The sequence below is a fragment of the Pogona vitticeps genome, chromosome 3 (genome assembly GCF_051106095.1).
Source record: "Pogona vitticeps strain Pit_001003342236 chromosome 3, PviZW2.1, whole genome shotgun sequence".
NCBI classification, from domain to species: domain Eukaryota; kingdom Metazoa; phylum Chordata; class Lepidosauria; order Squamata; family Agamidae; genus Pogona; species Pogona vitticeps.
Genome location: NC_135785.1, coordinates 30,801,238 through 30,823,046, shown reverse-complemented (window position 1 = coordinate 30,823,046; position 21,809 = coordinate 30,801,238). Strand labels below are relative to the sequence as shown.

Sequence of the window (21,809 nt, the reverse complement as noted above, 5' to 3'; positions counted from 1 at the left end):
ATAAATAAATAAACAAACAAACAAACAAACAAACAAACAAAAAACTCTACTTATGTCCAAAGAGAATACATTAACAAATTCTCAACAATATCACCCCTGAGTCTTCTTTTCTCAAGGATAAACACACCCAGTTCTTTTAGCCTTTACTCATAAGTAGCCTTTGTACATTTCAGTTGAAGCAGATGGGTTTCCATTTCTTTGGAGTTTGTTGCCCACAACTATTTCTCCATGTGATTCTTTTGCATTGCCTGTACGTATGAGAAATCGGCCTGAGACTCAGTTTCCTGCTAACAAGCAAACAATAAAATGCCTTGTTTCTGTATTCAATGTTCCATAAATCTAATAAAACCTTTATTCAGCAGCTAGCATGTGAAAGGGTGCTCTTCTACAGGTTCACACTACATCTGATCTCTGATAACTAAGCTGATTACAAAATGGCACTACAGGTACAGTATTACCTTTTAAAGCCATAAATGGCTTAGGTCCGGAATACTGAAGTATCATAGCCTGACATATTGGACTCTACAGCTTAAGGGGAGGGAAGAGGTTTTCTTTATTGCTTCTGTGGTCAAAATATATTGTGGATTGTCTCATCTAGGGGTTTCAATGTATAAAATATTCAGAAGTGGTCTAATACTGCCTCCTTCTGCACAATACCACAATACCAACTTCCAACTACCAACAACATTGTTCTCAGCTTCTCTGATAGTCAAAGCCTTCATCTTGTCAATACATGTGTCCAAGAGGAAGTTAGTTATAGGACATTTTGTTGGTCCTTAATTCATAGGGTCTCTATAAATCAGAAGTGGCTTGATGGCATATAGCAAGAAGATAGTGAAAGTTGAGAAAGAAGAGAAAAAGGAGAAAGAGAAAGCTCTATCGTTGCATTTTGCTGACATCTTTTTCATACCCCAAGTTTTAAATATTCCACTCTGCATTTGTTTTAGTGAAAAATAATTTTACCTGCTTTTCCTATGCTAGGAAGGTTTTCTGATAATGGCTGAAATTTTGTTGTATATTTTCATGTGCATTGACACCAGCACTATAACTTTCAGCAGTGAAATGCTACAAATTAAGAACTTATTGTAGGCATTTCCTATTACGTACCACATCTTGACAGCATCTTAAAAAGCAGAGACATCACCTTGCCAACAAAAGTCTGAATAGTCAAAGCTATGGTTTTTCCTGTTGTGATGTATGGAAGTGAGAGCTGGACCATAAAGAAAGCAGACCGCCGAAGAATTGATGCCTTTGAATTGTGGTGCTGAAGGAGGCTCTTGAGGACAAAGGAGTGGACTGCAAGGAGGACAAACCTATCAATTCTAAAGGAAATCAATCCTGAGTGCTCACTGGAAGGACAGATCCTGAAGCTGAGGCTCCAGTACTTTGGCCATCTCATGAGAAGAAAAGAGTCCTTGGAAAAAACCTTGATGTTAGGAAAGTGTGACAGCAAGAGGAGAAGGGGACGACCGAGGATGAGATGGCTGGACAGTATCTGCGAAGCAACCAACATGAATTTGACACAACTCCGGGAGGCAGTGGAAGATAGGAGGGCCTGGTGTGCTCTGGTCCATGGGGTCACGAGGAGTCGGACATGACTAAACGACTAAACGAGACCACATCATGGTATACCACATCCTCCACTGAAGGAGATGCTCATTAAGCTGATTCGTAAAAATGGCAGCTGACAGTGTTAACAATTACTGACCATTTGTCAATGTTCCTTTCATTAGCAAGCTAGTGGAAAGTCCAGTCAGCTTCAAATTAAGGAAACCATGCCCTTGATCCATTCCAGTTTGGGTTCAGGTCGTGTCAAGGCATGGAGATGGCATTGGTCGCCCTGTAAGATTACCTTTTGAGGGAGGCTGATAAGGGCAAAATGTCCTTGTTGGTCTTCCTCCACCTATCAGTGGCCTTTGATATCATCAATCATGTTATCCTTCTGAGGAGGATCTCTGGGTTGGGAATCGGATGTCAGGTCTTGGCCTGGCTCCAGTGCATCCTAGAGGACTGTCCCCATTGAGTTCAGCTTGGAGAGATGTTGTCCTTTCCATGGACTCTCAGTTGTGGAGTCCCACAGGGCTCCATCATCTCCCCAATGCTATTTAACATCTATATGGAGGAGATCATCAAGAGTTTTGGAGCTTCATGTCACCAATAAGTGGGTGACACCCAGCTCTGTCTCTCCTTTGACCTTCTGCAGTGGATGCTTTCCTGTCCCTTGAAAGCTGTCTGGATGCCGTGCTGGGATAGATGAGGGATATTAGACTGAGGTTGAACCCAGACAAGATGGAAATTCTGTGGATGGGCCCGCCTTAGATATGAGAGATGGACAGTTATGCTGCCCCCCTCAAAATATGGCAAAAATGCCTCCATAGCCCAGAGGACATAAAACAATTTTTTTAGACCAAATGGTTTCCATTTTTTTTTAAAAAAAAAATGAGGGCATTTTGGCTCCTGGGAGACCTGGTGTGTCCTGTGCATTGTATGTTACCTTTCCCTGTTGTAATCAAAGGAAGCACATATGTGAAGAAGCCTGTCTACCATGATGGATAAGGAGGTGTCCAACCATCTTGATAGTCACAAAAACTGATTTACGGAGAAGGCTGTCATCAGACAGGCTGAAGGATGGGCGATGGGTTTCCCTCTTGCAAACAGCAAGGGCAGAGGCATAAGCAAATGTCACTATGAAAAGTTCTTGGCAGCCGCATGACTGATCAGTTTGTCCTGTCAAAGAGCTTTATAGTGAGTGACTGCAACTGCCCATACATATTCACGGTGCAGTCATTTTCCTCAGTTCTAAAGTATGACCTGCTGCCTCAGAGGGCTTCTAACTTCAGTTCTTTGCATGTCTCATTTATCACTGAAAAGACAGATGCCTCAGTATTTGTTGATCCAAATGCTTGCCCTTAATGTTAGTGAAACTGACCAGAGCAACATCAGCCTCAAATCTGCAGCCCTGAAGCCCTACCTGTCCACCATGGGAAATTATATTTGAAATCAATAGCCATACCGATCATAACAGCCACATGGCTTTTCCAAGCATTGAGCCTTGCAACACAGTGGTTAAACTGCTGTACTGCAGCCAAAACTGTGCTCACAACTGGGGGTTCAATCCCAGGTAGCTGGCTCAAGGTTCACTCAGCCTTCTATCCTTCCAAGGTCAGTAAAACGAGTACCCAGCTCAAGGGAGGTGGGGGGGCAATGTGTAGCCTGCATAATCAACTTGTAAACTCCCCAGAGACTGCTTTAAGCACTATGGGGGCAGTATATAAGCAGCACACTTTTGCTTTAGGTGGCTGACAAGGGAGCATTAACAAGAAGACCAGGAAAAGAAATTTGTGAAATTTGTATTTTCCTCCAGAAAGAGCTCCTTTGCCCCTCCCAGGATAGGCAATGAGGATGAGTCTCAGAAATCCATGTATTTCTAAGGTTTGGGATGAATTTAGACAAAAGCTCTGTTTGGGTATTAGATATACTGATTTGGTTGACACTTCAGATTTCCTCAGTTTACTTTGGAAACTAACAAATACCCCTGCTTCACTTTATGTTTGGAATAAAGACTAAACTGAAGCACATGTAACAGTTCTAATTTCTTTAACATTGTGACACTCCCTGGGGCAATTTGCTAGCTATTGGTTGTTGTGGGTTTTTCAGGCTCTTTGTCTGTGTTCTGAAGGTTGTTCTTCCTAACGTTTCGCCAGTCTCTGTGGCCGGCATCGTCAGAGGATAGCACTCTGTGTGGATTGAGAATCAACTAAAAAAATATGGATTTTGCCTCAGGTATTAGAAATATGTGGTGGTGCTGTGGATTAAACTGCAGAAGCTTCTGTGCTGCAAGATCAGAAGACCAGCAGTCATAAGATCAAATCCACGTGACGGAGTGAGCTCCCGTCGCTTGTCCCAGCTCCTGCCAACCTAGCAGTTTGAAAGCATGCAAATTAAAGTAGATAAATAGGTACCACCACAGTGGGAAGGTATCGGTGTTCTGTGTCTACTTGCGCTGGCCATGTGACCACAGAAACAGTCTTCGGACGAACGCTGGCTCTACGGCTTGGAAACGGGGATGAGCACTGCCCCCTAGAGTCAGACAGGACTGGACTAAATGTCAAGGGGAACCTTTAACTTTACCTTAGAAATGTAGATAAGGGTTGTTGTCAGTCCATCTTTCCTTTAATATTAGTGTGGTTAGCTTGGCCTCATTTGAGGGATGGCCGAGAGAAGAGCACTGCCAGTTTATCCAACGTGGTCTGGCAAACCACTACTGTGAAATCTATCTGATACTTGTCTTTTAATTCATAAGTGTTCTCCCCTCTTCCTCTTTTCTTTTACAGTTGCTTATTGGCTACTTTAATCAGTACTTTTTAAGTCATTGCCACGACATTATTAAACCTGCTCTTTAATTAGTTATTAGTTCCCCATTTCATTATTGCCTTGTTATTACAGTCAGAAATCAGGGGAAAAAATACACCAGCAAATCACTAATTAAAGTGTAAATTTGAGGATACCATTGCTGCGATTGAGTGTGAAGCATATCTTAAGGCCAGTAACTGAACCTTTATTGAAATGAGACTTATTTCTGAATAAATATCAAGAGATGCTGCACTAGGAATTGAGTGTGAAATGAAGTATTATGCCCTGTCTGGAAAAACAGTCATTTAAACTGACCTTTTTGCTGACTATGGAAGAGCAATGCTTCCATCATTGCATGGGCCAATGAAGCAACCATTCATTTCTATATAAACACACCAATATGCATGAAGAAATGTGGAACTATTTTTCCATGCTATAAATCCACTAGGAATGGGATTTTTGGATATATTTTTTTTTACTACAAATACCGTTACTCAGATGCAGACATTTCTGGAAGAAATCAATGCCCTTGATCCATTCCAATCTGAGTTTAGGCCATGGCACAGCATGGAGATAGCATTGGTCACCCTGCACTATGATCTTTTGAGGGAGGCTGACAGGGTCAGAGTGTCCCTGTGGGTCCTGTTCTATCTTTCAGTAGCCTTTGATACCACCAATCACAGTATCCTTCTGGGGAGGCTTTTGGGTTAAGTATCAGTGGCCTGGATCTGGCCTGCTTCCAGTCCTTCCTTGAAGACTGTCCCCAGAGAGTGCAATTAGGGGAGATGGTCTCCACCCCTTGGGTTCTCAATTGTGCCCCAGGGGCTGATCATCTCCTCATTGCTGTTAAACATCTATATGAGACTACTGGGAGAGGTTATCCATAGGTTTGGAGTGATGTGTTATCAATATACAGATGACACACAACTCTGTCTTTCCTTCCACCCCTCTGCAGTGGATGCTGTCCTGTCCTTTCAGCACTGCCTGCCTACTGTACTGGAGTGGATGAGGGATAATAGACTGAGGCTGAACCTGGATAAGAAGGAGGTCCTCTGGGTGGCCCCCTCACTGATAATTTTTTTTTAATCATTTAAAACCTGGTTGTTTAGACAGGAATTTCCATCAGTGGAAACCTGTTAATACTTCAGCCACTGAATCAATCCTACTACTTTTTAAAATATTTAATGTTTAATTCTTAATTATGTAATAGTTTAATTATTGTTTTATGTTATGATGTTTATATGTTGATTTTATTTTTACCCGTAATATTGTCTTATTGTTTGATTATGTTGCAAACTTCCCAGAGTGGCCTTGGCTAGATGGGCAATATATAAATTAATAACATAAATAAAAATAAAATAAAATAAATAACTCTCCATTCTGGGAATTCTACCTACCTTACAGGAATCTTACAAATACCTGACTGTGATGAATCTCGGGAAAGGCCTAAAATGGAAGGCTTTCAGGCTTAGTCAGTCCTAGCTCTGCCCAAGCTTTCTGCCTAGAAAGAAAGCTAGCAGCTAGCAGCTGGGCAGGAACAGGAAAGTTTGGGTGGGGCTTAGCCTAAGTAAGCCTCAAAGCCTTCTGATTTAGTTCTTATTCCAAGGTGTCTCACAATCAAGAATTTGCACGATGCCTATAAGAATGGTAGAACTCGCAGTATGGAGAATTATGGTACTTGTAGTTGAGAAAATATGAAAATCCTATCCTTTCTGGACTCTGCCTCCCTCTCCCCCCCCCCAACAGCTAGGTTGAGTTTAGTCTAGAGATGGCATGAACTGATGCTTCAGTGATTCCGTGTGGTTTGTTTCCTGGCTGAACAGCTGTTCTGAAGTTCGGTGCCGCACCACCACCCCTCTAGCAGGCACCTAGTCAGCGTCAGTGGCCTGCCTCACCTCCAATTTTGCACCCACTGGAGGGGGCAGGATGCCAAGCTGCAGATCAGCACCGGGACATGAACCGCGCTGAACCAGAAGTTTGTGCATTTCTCTAGTTTAGACCCAGCGATACCTCTTGACCTGTGGTTATCCCTTTGCAACTTTATTTAACTAAAACCACAATCCTGTCTGATCAATGGCCTGCTAAGCGGACTCTGGATGCTACAGTGGGGTCTTGACTTGAGAACTTAATCCGTATTGGAAGGCGGTTCTCAAGTCAAAAAGTCTGTAAGTCAAGTCTCCATTGACCTACAGTGCATTGAAAACCGATTAATCCCGTAACAGGCCGTTTTTGTTCCATTTTGGTTTTTTTCTGGTCTGTAAGTCAAATCTCAGTCTGCAAGTCAAACCTAAATTTTGCGGCCAGAGAAGTCTGTAACTCAAAAAGTCTGTAAGTCAAGCCGTCTGTAAGTCAAGGGTCCACTGTATCATTTTCTATTTGTAGGCTTCTTGTGTTTTCCCACCATTATTGTTCTTCCGTTGCAAGTAAAAACAGTTGCATTGTTTAGGAAGAAATGCATTTCTGAAGAGGAATCCACAGACTTTTCCTATTAGTCTGAAAGTACCACTAGAGGGTGCTCACAGCATTTACTGCTTGTCCTGGCACACAGATCTGTGATCTGGACTCCCAAAAGCAATTTCATTATCTAAAAGCATTATCATTGTTGGGGGAAGCAAGAGACACAGGGATGGAGCCCTCAGCAATTTAAATTCCAAATTAGCTCAGAGTGTAATTTAATTTCTGGAAGATGCTTGCTCCTGTCAGACTGTTCTTGCCGGTGTCTTCTGGTGCAAGGACTCTCTCAGCATTTAAACTGAGTGACCTTGAATCACTCACTATCTCTTAACCTAACCTGCCTTGAAGTGTTTTAGTGAAGATACAATGGAGGCGAGGAGGCATGTAGAGAATAGGTTAGAATGTATATATGTGTTGTCATATGCATCAAGTCATCCCTGACTTATTACAACTCCATGAATGAGCAAACTCCAAAATGTCCTGTCCTCAACAGCCCTCTTCAGCCCTTGCAAACTGAAGCCTGTGGTTCCTTTCTCAATCCATCTCATATTTGGTCTTCCCCCTTTCCTCCTGCCTTCAATCTTTCCCTGCGTTATTGTCTTTTCCAGAAAATCTTGTGTTCTTTTGATGTGCCTGATGTAATAAGACCTCCTGTGTACACCTGGCAATTGCCTTTCTCTTTGAGTGTACCAATGACAGGAAACCTGCCTATGGAGTCAATTCAAACCTGTATTGAAGTCAACGGGCCTTTTTTTCTAAGAAGACATGAAAAAGATTGTGCTGTCATTAATCAATCCACTCAATTTTTCATAGAATGGACATAAGCAGGACAAAACATGTTTTGTCAGCATTTGAATCCTCTATAATGTTTACATTGTTTATATTTCTATGGACACTTATAATGTCATGAAATTAAAAAAAAACTACCATTTTCATTTGGAAATGTCAGACTAGGAGGAAATATTTCCCTTTAGAAAATGTAAATTTGTACTTGTCAGGTTTACACAATCAAAATATATCAGGTGGAAGTGCTGAGTATCTTCTTCAAAATCATAATGAAAGTCCCGCCCCCCGGCCGTCCTATATTCTGATATGTGCATGAAGTGTCTTTGTTGACTAAAACAACTATTTAACTTCACTGTCATGAAGTAAGATTTTAAAAACAACCACAGTAATCCTTGTGTTATGTGAGTTATGGTGTTCTGCTAAACAGAATTTCAAGAAACTGTGGGATATAAGAAGACCACATGTCTAAAAAGTGTGTTCCACACAAGTACCCATACAGTCAGAAATCAGCAGATGGAATAGCAGTGAAATAAGATCTGGTTAAATAAAACAAAACATACATTTCTGTATGAGGTGCTCTCTGATCCCAATAAATTCCAGCATTTTCTCATGGGGAAAAATGTCAGTATCACCCAAATATGGCCAGCCTATTGAGAACCAGAACTTCCAAGTTCTGCTTCGCTTCCTTGTGACCAGCTGGAAAAAGGCATGTGATAATTTTTGGTGTATGTTACATTGGTTGAGGAAGAAAAGGCGCTAATGTCAAAAAAGTCATAGAAGTTTTGGGACAATTGTTTGTTTCAGATGTTTTCCTGCTTTTTAGGAAAAGATTGTACATAGCAGATGCCTTAACTTTAGAGATGCTGTTTGTAACTATGCAGGTGACATGTCACAGAATGCCATCATTGTAGGCCTAGTTTTGTATAGATTCTTGAACAGCTCTGGGAGGCTAAAATGTCTAATGCAGTATAAGAGAGCTAAGAATATTTATGCCACTCTGTTACAATAAGAACAACAAAAGGGCCTGTGGCTTTTTCAGGACTAAGAAATGTATTGTCACATACCCTTTTGTGGGTCATATAACACTCTGTCAGATACATGAAACTATTTTCCTAAGTTGACAGGTATATTGGCACACCGTTATAGAGATTTTTTAAAAAATAAAGATTAATCAAGCAGATAAAGATCTTTCTCTTCATTAATGACTGGCTGTCTAAGTAGGATTTTTTAAATGGATTGTTTGCCTTGCTGATTTAAATGTATTTTTAATATTGATTTCATTTACTGTTTTTAATATAATATTTTTTTAATTCTTTTTAAAACTATTTATATACTCACTATTTTTGTGTTTTTGATTATGTAAGCTGCCATGGGTCCTTTTTAAGGAAAAAGGTGGGGAAAAATATTTTTCCCCACTAATAAATAAGCAATGGAGTCAGAGAAAAAAAATGCAATGCAAAATTATTCCAGGCTGAAGTTTTATTTGTAATTTCCTGATTGTGCAGTTTACACTTAGGTCCATTGTGGCAGTGTGTGTGTGTGTGTGTGTGTGTGTGTGTGTGTGTGTGTGTGTGTGTGTGTGTGTGTGTGTGACAATGCAAAAACACTTCTTGAACATCTCACGTAACTGCAGAACTGCAGGTCACCATAAGGTCAGAAGCAGCATGATAGCACAAAACAACAGCTAGGAGTTTACATTATAACCATATGTTTATATAGCTGAACTTAGGATAACCTTAATGGCTCAAAGCCAGTAGTAAGGCACAAATTGAACAGGCCCATAGTTAAATCAACTCATCTGTTAATTCTGTTGATTCAATGGTCCTACTCTGTTTAGAGCTTACTAGTTCAGACAGTGTGTCAATGAAGTGAACCATAAAAATGTATGCCATAATACACAGAGTAGTCTGTACAGTGCCAGAATGTTTTTATCTTTTTAAATAGTTTGATCTTTTAATCTTTTTAAATAATTTGAGAGCTGTTACCATAGTCTCTCGAGTCTGAAGGATGTCTAATCTAGTTTGATCTTATAATTTCTTTGTTAATTTTTCATTTTCTGGTGTTTTAGAGTGGATTGCCACACTGTGCTTGTAAAGAATCAACTGGCACAGAACAGATCAGGAATTAGGAAATGTGTTGTTCCATAGGCTATATACTATCCTGAACATGCAGTGCAACAAGATCCAGAGAGATGCACGTTGCTTCTACAGTAGTTCAAAGCTTCCTAAAGAAAAGAACGTCAATTCTGCACCAAAAAGATTTGCTTATTTGTTCAGATCTGTAATGCAATATATGTACAGGTTTGTTGTTGTTTAGTCGTTAAGTCATGTCGACTCTTCGTGACCCCATGGACCAGAGCACGCCAGGCCCTCCTGTCTTCCACTGCCTCCTGAAGCTGGGTCAAATTCATGTTGGTTGCTTCAATGACACTGTCCAACCATTTCATCCTCTATCGTCCCCTTCTCCTCTTGCCTTTACATTTTCCCAACATCAGGGTCTTTTCCAGGGAGTCTTCTCTTATGAGATGGCCAAAGTATTAGAGCCTCAGCTTCAGGATCTGTCCTTCCAGTGAGCATGTACAGGTTACCAATAATTAATTACACTCTTGGATTTGGATAACAAATCAAACCACACTTCCCTTGAAGTGGTACCCCCTTTGTCCTTGTGTCCATGCCACTTGTATTCATGGGATGGATAAGAGAAGAGAATGTGATGGGCACAGGATTCAGTGAGATCAGAGTACAGATCCTGGGTTTACCAGAGCAGCTGATACAAAATGTTCCCTGTGAAATGAAGTTCCTGGACTCATAGTTTCAGTGCGGGCTGTGTGTTGGTTTCAGTTTAAGTGCATACTAAAGCCCAAATGCAAAGTGTGCTTTTTAAAATACCACTCCATAGTGCTTAAAGCACTCTCTGGGTGCTTTACAATTGAATTATACAGGCTACATATTGCTGCCTACCATCAGGAAGCTGGGTACTCATTTTACGAACCTTAGAAGGATGGAAGGCTGAGTGAACTTTGAGCTAGCTACCAGAATCCACTGGGATTGAACACTGGGATTAACCACTGCACCATGAGGCTTCTGCTAATCTAATCATTCCAATTCAGCTTGGTTTGTATGAGATCTGGATTGAAGCAGGAAATCTATATTTATTTTCACCATGAAGCAAAAGAAATTTACAAAATGGTTTTTTCACCTGGGGCACACACTAATTCAGTCCACTAGTTGTTTTGGTTTCTTAATGCAAATTTTCAAGGTGCCTAGTGTACAAGCCCTGAAACATTGTCTAAAACTGGGCTTGTATACTTTCCTATTTAGAATTTACCCTGTCCAGATGTCATGTACTGTATACATCATTGGAAAAACAAGAAAAGTTACAGCCATTTTGGTTTTCCAACGCAAGTTAATGAGATGCTTTACAAATCAATTCATATTTGAGGCTGAGATCATGCCAGACAGAATGGTGGTTCATTCCAGTTCCCTGTACTGGTCTCTGAACCCAGCTGGATAACATGTTTCTATCCCTTTCACTCGTAGACCATACATAAGACAGCAGAGAGTACTCTACAGATTTATTTATTTTTAAATCCATAAGTGAGGAACTAGTTGAGCAGCAGCAGTAGTTCAGTACCCATTCATCTTGCAATGGTTTTTAATTTAAAGGTGAGACTTTATTGTAAACATAGAATTTGTACTGTAAGTCAAAGAAACCCCAAAAGGTTTGTTTATTTCACTGGCGTGTAATGCTAATGTTGTTGCTTTTTCCTTGTCTAATTTGCAGTTACCTTGTTTAATCTGCACTTACTCTTGAGCTGTATTCTTCTATTGTGTTGTCCATTTCCTTCCTTTAAACAATATGCTCTATATTTTGGGCAGGAATCCCAAGAGCTACACGGCTCCACCCATGTCCCCAAGGGGAATTTCCTCAAGGTGGAGCCACCAACATGTACTAGTGACACATGGTTTGTAAAGGAATTTTGGCTGTTCAGGTGAGGTGACCCTTGCTAGAACCATGGGCCACCCCTTTCCTCTGTATTACATAGCAAGCTTTCAGAAGTCGCCTGCAATGTAGCACAGGAGAAGAAGTTCTTATTTAAAGAAAGCAGATTACATTTTTGTGGGACAGGGTTCAAATCCAAGGATGTTATTAAGGTGTATTTTAAATTTTGACTGTCATGAGCATGATGTGCTGCAGGGAAAGGAGAGAGTATGTGTTCAAGTGAGTGAAAATTAAGGGTAAAATCCCTACCTCTAAGCTAACTCGAACTACTGCACTGACTATTTTTTATTTAGGCTGAATGTCTGTAACTATTTAATTGTTACACACTGTCAACTTGCCACCAACTTATGGTGATTGTATGAATGAGTGATCTCCAAAATCCTATGATGAGACAGTTCAAAAGTTTACTCCCTTAGTAGGGAGTAAACCTCACTGAATTATTTCTAAATAAGTATGTTTAGGATGGTGCAATATGTTGCAATTTTGTACACAATAAGGGCGTAGTTCCAATATTGAAATAAATCAGGTGAGGTATTGGGATTTTTAAATAAAATCACAAGATGGTCATGTGGCTTTGGGGTTGGTGTGTACAGCCTCTTGAGACAACTTTTAATCCATTTTTTAAGCTGTGTTGTTGAGGGGGCTACAAACCCTTTAAGAATCTGCACAATAGAGGCTTTGTCTTGTACCCGCCCACTCTCACAGTGGCATGTGCACCTGACTGTGTGTGGTTTATCAGGTAATGGATCTCAGGTTCACGAGTATTGGGTTGCAGGGAAACCTTGCAGTCTGATCTGTGGTTTTTTCTCTATCTGTAATACTAAAATAGTGCTATCCTAGTTTAAAAGAAAATTAAACATTAAAACAAATATTGAAAACAACACTGGTGGTGGCAGCAGTGAGTGGCTGTGAGAGGCAGCCAGTGTGAAGGCAGGAGAGCCCGAAATGCAATGAGGTTTGTAGTACCTGCTTCCCATCACACTGCTTGCCACTGATAGCCACTCACCTCTGCAGCTAACAGTGTTATCTGTTAATATTCGTTTTCTTTCAAAGCAGGATAGTGCTATTTCAGCTTTACAGACAGGAAAATATATATAAAAGATCATACTGCAAAGCTGCACTGCAGCCTAAAACCTGTGATCCTGACATCCATTACTTGACAAACCCCATAGACACATTTTACTCTGACAGAGGCAAGCACACATGCTAAAACAATAAAAATAAATCACATCCACAATTTACATAAAATAAATAGCCCCCTCAAAGCTGTTGCTTTCCACACAAAAAACAAGCTTCCTAGCAAAAAAAAAAAAGAGCACGCTCAGCTGCACATTACGTGTACAGGTATTTCTAAAAGCATACCAAACTCAACACAAATCCAGGAGTTTTTCAATGTGTAACCACACCCTATGTCAGAAATAACACTCACTGAACTCAGACAAATTTGCTTTGGATTAAACATGTAATGCATTTAATATAAATATTTCCAAGGAGCAATATGTTAAAAACCAAGAACTGAGTGGACCGAAGAATTAACAAATTGTCAAAGGCTAAGCATGCTGAAAATTAAAGTGGAAGCTGCACAAATATATCTATGTATATGTGTAGCATATCATATTTAGGGATAAAAACTCATCACATATCACAAGACATTTTAATTGTACATCCATATGGAATATAGCACCTCTACTGAACAATGTTGCATTGTTGCATTGGCCAATTAAGAAAACAGGCAGTTATCATGGAGGTGGAGCACTGTATGTTAGAGTTGTTGTTATTTAGTCATTAAGTCGTGTCCGATTCTTCATGACCCCATTTGAGTTGGGTCAAATTCACGCTGGTAGCTTCGATGACACTGTATGGAAGAGTACAGCATTGCTAACTGAGACACCTTGGATCTCCCATCCAATCCCACTGACTTTCTCCTTAAATTGCATCTGCTTAAATTCTACCTTCTACAAAAAAAAAAAATTAGAGACATGATAACTTCCCTGTCTCCTGCTGTGAGAAGCCAGGAGTTCTGGAAACATTTCAACCCATTTAAACAAACATCAGACTAGATGAAGGCACTTCTTGTGACTGAAGTCACCTCCCTGCACTCTTTCTCCACAGGGAGGAGCAAAGAGGATCGCACCTGCAGGATCAGCCTCAATACCTGAAAAAGGGCCACATACAGTTGTTGCATTTTCATGCTTTCTCAACTTCTTTATGATCTGGAATCCCATGGAAAGGGAGGTTGCTGCTGCATGAGGGGATCTTTTTCAGGTATCCCACCAAATGTAGTGTGGACAACAGGGCTGAGACCAAAAGACATGGCTGAATTTTCTCCTCTGTGTGAAGCTAGCTAATTTCTTGTCTACATTACTGCAATGCATTCTATAAGGGGCTGACCTTGAGGATAGCATAGATGCTTCAGCTAGTGCAGAATGTGGCAGTGTTATTGGGTACAGCATATAAAAATCAGATTGCACACTGAAGGAATTGCACCAATAACCAACAGTTGTTACACTAATATGACCTTATAATAATGCAGTTATTTTATGTTTTAATATTTATTCCAGAGCAGTCCCCATAAATGCAAATATGTTGTGTCTGCTTAAAGTGACAACGCTGCAGCTGTAAGCTTAGATTACAGAAATCTGCTCCCCTCCTTTTTTTTTTTGCAAAAAAAATTCTCTTATCAGAAAGCTTAACACTCCTTGTCAGCAAAATAAAATCAGACTCTCTGAAGCCAGCAAGATGCAGGAGTCGAGCATATTATCGCCGCTGTTGCCTTTGTTGTTGTCTGCGTTCAAAAAATATGAAATCCTACACAGAAATAAAAAAAAAACACCAGAAATTAGACAAACCTGAGTGAAGATCTTGCCTCATTTCTATATCACACAGAATCTCCAAAAGTAAAGATGTTTACAGTGCAGAAAATATGAGGATGAAATCTATAGAACGTAATACAATGTTGTGTTTGCAAACAGCAAAAGAATAGGGCTTTGGTTACATGTATTTGTGTTTCTGATAAATTGGAGTAAAACAGAGTAACAATTTTAGACTACTGTGTGATCTCTATGCACAACTTTGGATCTTCCATGTTGCATTTGCACCACCAGCAGCTCTTTGGTGCCCTGCATGACAAAGTCCCATGGCAAGAAATCAAAAGCGACCTTATATTTGTGATTTTTGCTGGTTTAATAAAGTATCACCAACCCATGACTCAGACCATAAATCCAATATATTGTAGAGAACTTGGGAAAGTAACTTTTTTAAAAAACAGCCAGCATCCTTTTGCCTTCATGGCTGGTTACCAAGGTGATGAGGACATCCTGGAAGTTTGAAACTTGAAAATTTGCTTTATGAAGTGCTATGTTAAACAATCTCTGCCTTGCAATAAAAACACTGTACCCTTCAGCAGCAGCACTGTAAAAACCACAATTTCATCATCATCATCATCTTAGAACTGCAGGTGTGGAAGGGACCTTATGGTCCATATCAAGGAAGCAAAGGGGGAAATCAAACTCCCAACCTCTGGCTCGGCAGCCAGATACCTAAACCACGGAGTTATCCAGCATCTTTTTATATTTTTCACCCACAACATCCTACAGATTTCACTTCATTCTACAAATTTTCCTCTTCACACTCTACAAGTTTCTGCTTCTTTGGATTAACAGAAATTTGGCATTAACCTTCCACAGCTGGGCAGCCTGATACAACAGATCAGCATGTGCATCAAAAGGAAAACATCTACCATTAAAGCATTGATTACTGTAGCTGGTGTAAATTTTAAATGGGCCAGGAAGGCTCTACTACCATTCAGCTCCAAGGGTCAGGAATACAATATATACAGTGGTGCCTCGCAAGACGAATTTCATTCGTTCCGTGGTTAATGTTGTCTTGCGAAAAATTCATCTTGTGAAACGCATTTTCCCATAGGAATGCATTGAAATCTAATTAATGAGTTCCTATGGGCAAAAAAAAAGTCAGAACAAAGTCAACTTTGGTTTACAAAGGGGTTTATTAAGTGCTCCTTAAAGCCATACATATTGTGCAGATGATTTCAAAAATTTCAACTTTTAAAACATCATAGAAAAACATTTAAAAATCAGCCAGCATGAGGCAGGAACAAAAAACAGAAAACATTCGTCTTGCGAAGCACGGCCATATGAACATTTGTCTTGCGAGTCATCAACTCCCATTGCCAAAACCATTTGTCTTGCGAGTTTTTTGGTCGTGTGAGGCATTTGTCTTGTGAGGCACCACTGTACATGAAAACTCATATGGGATTCAGCAACAAACTGCTTCAATTCAGTCTTAATATTCTGCTAAGAAACAATCAACACCATTCAACTTACCAGAAGGATGCAAGCCCCAAGCACAAGGGCTTTCATTTTCACATCAAGGTCCAGTGGGAACTGGATTCCAAAGAGGCTGGCAGACGCAACAGCCTCCCGTGCCATTCCAGTCCACTGTTTAGTCATAACTCCAATTGTAGCGGTCTCATCCAGAGTTTTCACCTGATTTTTAAATGAAATATGGAAGATAAAAACTCAGTGCTCAAACCCATAATCTGCATGCAGTATGTCCCAGTTTCAGTTCCTGCCTCTGCAGGATTTTCCCTGACTGAAATCCAGGACAGTGAATAATCATAAACCAGGGATGACCATCTCGCAAATCCTTGACATTAGTTAGGACAGGCTGAGAGTTCTGGGATATCAATTCCAAAAGATTTAGAACAACAAAGATTCTTCAGTCCAGCAAAGAGAATACGGAGCAAGCTTATAGCTTCCTTCATTTAACCTTGCCACTGTTTTTCAACTCTAAAATTATTCAAATAAGATTAAATAAGGCAAACAGTATGTTGTTCCAATTACCACTCTTCCCCCACAATTCCCCGCAGATCACAAGAAAGCAGTATAGTATGGTGCCAGATGTCAGAGGCAGCTTGACAGCATATAACTATGTAGCACAGTACAAGAAAAGGTATATACCTAATTTAAAGTGACCTGAGTTGTTATGAGCCACTAAGTTGCTTATGACTTACGGTGACTCTATGGGGTATTGACCTCCAGAAGGCCCACTTATTCATAGCCTTGCTCAGCTCCTGAAAATTCAAGAATGTGGTTTCCTTCCTTTAAGCCATCTCACATTCCACATTTCTTTTTTTCCGCTGCCTTCAACTTTTACTAGCGGTATTGTCTTATACGATCTGAAGAGAAACCAGAGTACATAGTATTGTCTTTTTAACAAAATCTTGTGTTCTCATTATGTGGCCTCAGTGTCTTCATTTTTGCTTCTAGAGAGTTCAGGCTTTATCAGGTACCTAGCTATTTATCTTTCGGATTCTCTGTGGTATCTGGAAAGGTCTGGTTCAACACTATGTGTCAAATGAACTGATTTTTTTTCTCTTAATTTTATTCACTGCCAAGCTTTCACTTTCCTAGATAGCAATTAGAAATATTTCACCCAGATGATCTATTCTAGTTCATTTATACATGCCCTGCTGTGTTTAGAATTTGGCTCAATACAAAGTCTTTAACCCTTTCACTTTCACCATGCTCAACATTGCAGTCATATAATTCTTTTGTAGTCATGATTTCTGTCTTCAAAATTTTCAACTGCAGTCTTGATTTTGCATTTTCTTCTTTTACCTGCAGGAGTCACTTGAAGTCAAGCCATTGCTGCATTCTGCCACTAAGGTTTTCTGCAAATCTTAAATTACTGCTGTTTCTTCCACCAGTTTTCGGTTCTGTTTCATATGAATTTAACCTGCATAGATACTGAACAAATGGGGAGATAAACTACACCCCTTTTCTCACATCTTTGTCTGTGGGAAACCATTCTGTTTTTCTGTTTTCTTTTCTTAACAGTACTTTCTTGTGCTGAGCATAGGCTTTACTTCAGGACAATCAATGTTGAGGCACGCCCATTTCTTTAAGAAAAAGCCATAGGTTTTCATGATCCACACAGTCAACATTTTTGCTGTAGTCTATATAGCACATAGTGATCTTCTACTGAAAACCTGTGTTACACTCCAGTAGTCAACATACACTCTTTTTGTGTCCCTGTGGGATTTTACTTCTGGTTTCCATCCACAGTTCTAGAAGGGACAAAGAGTATCCTCTTTCTTGTTTTAGTAGGTCCACCAGTTGCAAATTAGGTTGTAATGGCTGGTGATTGGTCACAGCTTCCTTTGTATTTTAAGCAGACACAGAGACCTCCAAATTGAAAACACATTCATCTACTTTTTTTCTAAATGCAAAGGTACTATATTGTTTACTTCCACATTTATTGTCCTCTGTTACACCACTTCTCCTCCAGCTGACAGAAGAGCCAAGTTGGTTGCTTCAATTGTCTTAAATGTATGACTAATGTTCTGGCAGAATTTAACCTATTTTGATAAGAACAAGATGTATCTAAATAATATCTTGGTCTGTCCATTTCTCTGTCTGTCCATTTCTCTGTCTGTTTGCTGTCTCTCTCTTTACATCTCAACCCAATGAGATTTTAAGTTTTTCAGTGTCAAGGCATCATCATTTGAAATAGCAAATCCGAAGAGATTCAGCATTGAAGGTAATACCCTGGAGGTGGAAGCTATGAGAACAAAGACCATACCAATTTATAATTTAAAAAATGCTTAAGGGTCATCAAAAAGTGTGTGGGCGGGTGGGGAATGAAAGAGAGATGAGGTGCTTTCATTTTACCACATTCTGGAACCTGATGTTCCAATCCTAACATAATAATCAGCATTATAGAGGATGCTTACCTCGAAATGAACATCCTGATAACACTGGCATAGCACACATGGGCCCTTCATTTTCAGTAGGCATTCTCTGGTTTCATTTTGGAGGTCAAATTTAGGGAGACAGGGGTGCCACTTCTGCTTCACGTAGCCAATGACTGTGCCTAAAGGGGCCTGAACTTCAAGCTTCAAAAAAAAAATGCAGCATGATTAAAACAAGTCAATGATATATATTTTCCTTACACAGAAATACAAATATTTTATTTTGCAAAGTTATCAAGCCTACTAAGATTGGAAAGCACATGGAGAGAAATGGCTTGAGAATGAGGTAGAACCTAATTGCTGCCATCAGGTACCCAAGCACCTGTAGCACAGTGGCTGGACAGCAATATTTTGAAAAACGTATTTGAAAGAATCAGAGAGTCTAGCTTAATGGATAGGAACTTAAGAACAGTTAACAGAGGGGCTCATGGAAAGACACATGGTTACTGACCTCCTGCAGGCAGCAAATACAAGGGCAGCAGCAAATGTCACACCGGCATTCTCTGGACAACTGCATGACTGGCTGGTTTGTACTGTCAAAGAGCTTTATGACGAATCCTCGCAAGCTCCCGTGGCACTGCAGGCTGTACTCATCATTTTCTTCCTGTGCAAAGTAAATCCTCTGCCCCAGAGAATTTCTGATTTCATATCGGTTTAATGTCTCAAAGCGACTTAATACTGAAAAGGAAAAAAAGTCAACACAGTTCTTCTGTTGTTTCAAATTTTTGTCCTCAACATGAACAAGCATCACTGGGGACACCTCCTTCACCTTCTAAGTGCAGCCATACAAATGTGTACGACCACTTAGTCTCTTCTTTGCTCACCTTATAAAGTAATGACTAATTATACATGAAGTTATGTTGCTATGCAGAGACGTACAGCATTATGTATACAGTGCCTCCAAGTAGCCAGCCAATTGACTAACTGTCATCAGAAGAGGTCAAACATCCCTCACCCCAGTAAAGGAAGCCTAGCACTGTGCATAGATAAGTTTTTGTTTATTTGTTTGTAAGTTTCTTTTCCCCCTCCCCGGACTATTAATCCCCTCACAGCTACGAGAGGATTTTTGGAGATCTATTCCAGAAAAGTAACTTTTGCAAACACTATTCATGTCAAAAAGCATTTATTCTCCTTGACTTAAACTGATTTGAACTGTCTGGGCACACTTTATTATCATTTATTGATTTATCAATTTCAAACTCTCTCTTTTTCAATGTGAAGAAAGGATCATGTACTCTACTGAGATTAATGCCTTTCGTGGAGGAGGCTGCAGTTCCAAAACTTGGTCCCTTGGCCCTCCACAGCTTTTTTTTTGGAGAACAAAGGGGGCTGCAGGGAGACTGAAGTATAGGAGAGGTTGTTCCAATCCATTAGTCCACTGAAGCATCTCATGGGTCCACTTAAAGTTCTGGGTCCCATGTTATTCAACATCTTTATCAATGACTTGGATGAAGGAATGGAGAGTATGTCAGTTAACTATGCAGATGATACTAAATTGTCAGGAGTTGCTAATTCCCCAGAGGATAGGATGAAGGATTCCTTCATCAAAATGACCTTGACAGATTAGAGTCCTGGGCCAAAACTAGCAAAATGAATTTCAACACAGAGAAATGTAAGGTCCTCCACCTAGGAAGAAAAAATGAACTGCACAGATCTAGGATGGAAGAGACCTGGATAGACAACATTACCTGTGATTTAGGAGTCTTGGTAGACCACAAGCTGAACATGAGTCAGCAGAGTGATGTGGCTGCCAAGAAAGCCAATGTGATTCTGCTTTCGTCAGACCTCACCTAGAGTATTGTGTCCAATTCTGGGTACCTCAGTTCAAGAGGGATACTGACAATCTGGAACGTGTCCAGAGGAGGGCAACTAAAATGGTTAAAGGTCTGGAAGCAATGTCCTATGAGCAGCAGCTTGAGAAGTTGGGAATGTTTAGCCTTACAAAAAGAAGGCTGAGAGGGGACATGATAGCCATGTTTAAATATATGAAAGGATGTCATGTTGAAGAGGGGACAGGTTTGTTTTCCAGGGTTCCAGAGACTAGGACACAGAGCAATGGTTTCAAACTACAGGAAAAGAGATTCCATCTGAACATTAGGAAGGACTTCCTGACAGTCAGAGCTGTCCGACAGTGGAATAGGCTGCCTCGAAGGGTGGTGGAGTCTCCTTCTTCGGAGGTTTTTAAGCAGAGGCTGGATGGCCATCTGTTGGGAGTACTTTGATGCATATTTCCACATGGCAGGGGGTTGGACTGGATAGCCTTGGTGGTCTCTTCCAACTCTATGACTCTATGACAGTTAGTTTTATTTAAGCCCTACACCTGGGACACTTTTAGCATTGAGAATATATCCTTCTAAACATTCCTTCTATTTCCGCAGAATGGATAGGGAGGTATTACTCCAGAATTTTGCTCCTACAGGACTAATGGCACAAAGCAGGGATGGGGAACCTGTAGCCCTGCACACTGGACTCTAAGCAATGCTAGCTACAGACCAAAGGGTCAAGATTCATGAACGTTATAGGTTCTTCTCCTCCATCACAGACAACAAAATCATGCCTCTTCTGTCATCATTCCCTTTATTTCAATATGCATCCAATTGAAACAAATATAATTCCTAACACAGGGTTGGATTAAGACCTTTAGAGGCCCTAAGCACAAAAAAAGATTATGGTGATCCCTACACATATGATGTGTGGCAGGTCCCACAGCTTAAAAAAACCCCATATCATACATTATACGCATGAAAATATGGTAATTGTATAGTATTTAGCTAAAAAGAACCATACATCTTATACAAAATTGTGTGTAAATCATATTACCAGCTTCCAGGCAAATCTTATACTTTCACATTTTGATTAATGTAGATAGATTTTGTCAGAATCTATAAACTGAAAGCTCGAACAAGAGCTTAAAACTTATTTGGTGGCTTTTTAAATAGTGACTGTTATTTCTCTGGCTTGCACATGTACCACAGAGTCCATGGGTCTAAAAGACCAGCAGCTCTTTATATTTTCACCCAACCTCCCAAAATACAGACTAAATGAATGAATGAATGAATGAATGAATGAATGAATGAATGAATGAATGAATGAATGAATGAATGAAATAAAACCTACCAAATGATGATGGATCATTTCACTCGAAACATGTATTTTCCTGCTAGGCATATCTTTATACTCTTTAGTTTTTACCGGAACATACTCAATTGGTTTAGGTAGGGAAGTTGTTTTCTTGGGGCTCTTGAGAAACAGAAGGAGATAGCTGAGGGTGAGGGATGGATGTATGTGATTTGTTATGGAAGGCGCACCATTTGCACCATGATCCAGGGAAAATCCTGCACTGAAAAAGAACTAAAACTCTGTGGTACCCCCTTCTCTTGTTGATGCCCTAAGCATGTGCTTATTTTACTAAATGGTTAATCCAGGACTGTCCTAACCTCTC

General features: G+C 40.1%; 1 protein-coding gene across 7 annotated transcripts in view; it reads right to left on the bottom strand.

Annotated features, from left to right (window-relative positions):
- Positions 1-13,038: 13,038 nt before the first annotated feature.
- Positions 13,039-21,809, bottom strand: part of LOC110091204 (phospholipid scramblase 1) — a 42,884-nt gene continuing 34,113 nt past the window's right edge. For all 7 annotated transcript variants that reach the window (XM_072996038.2, XM_072996032.2, XM_072996033.2 and 4 more), the window contains exons 6-9: positions 18,819-19,045; positions 18,350-18,511; positions 15,939-16,100; positions 13,039-14,403 (exon numbers count right to left, since the gene is read on the bottom strand). In XM_072996038.2, the coding sequence (XP_072852139.2) occupies positions 14,353-14,403; positions 15,939-16,100; positions 18,350-18,511; positions 18,819-19,045 (602 nt within the window). In that variant the 3' untranslated portion in view covers positions 13,039-14,352. The remainder of the gene's footprint in view (positions 14,404-15,938; positions 16,101-18,349; positions 18,512-18,818; positions 19,046-21,809) is intronic.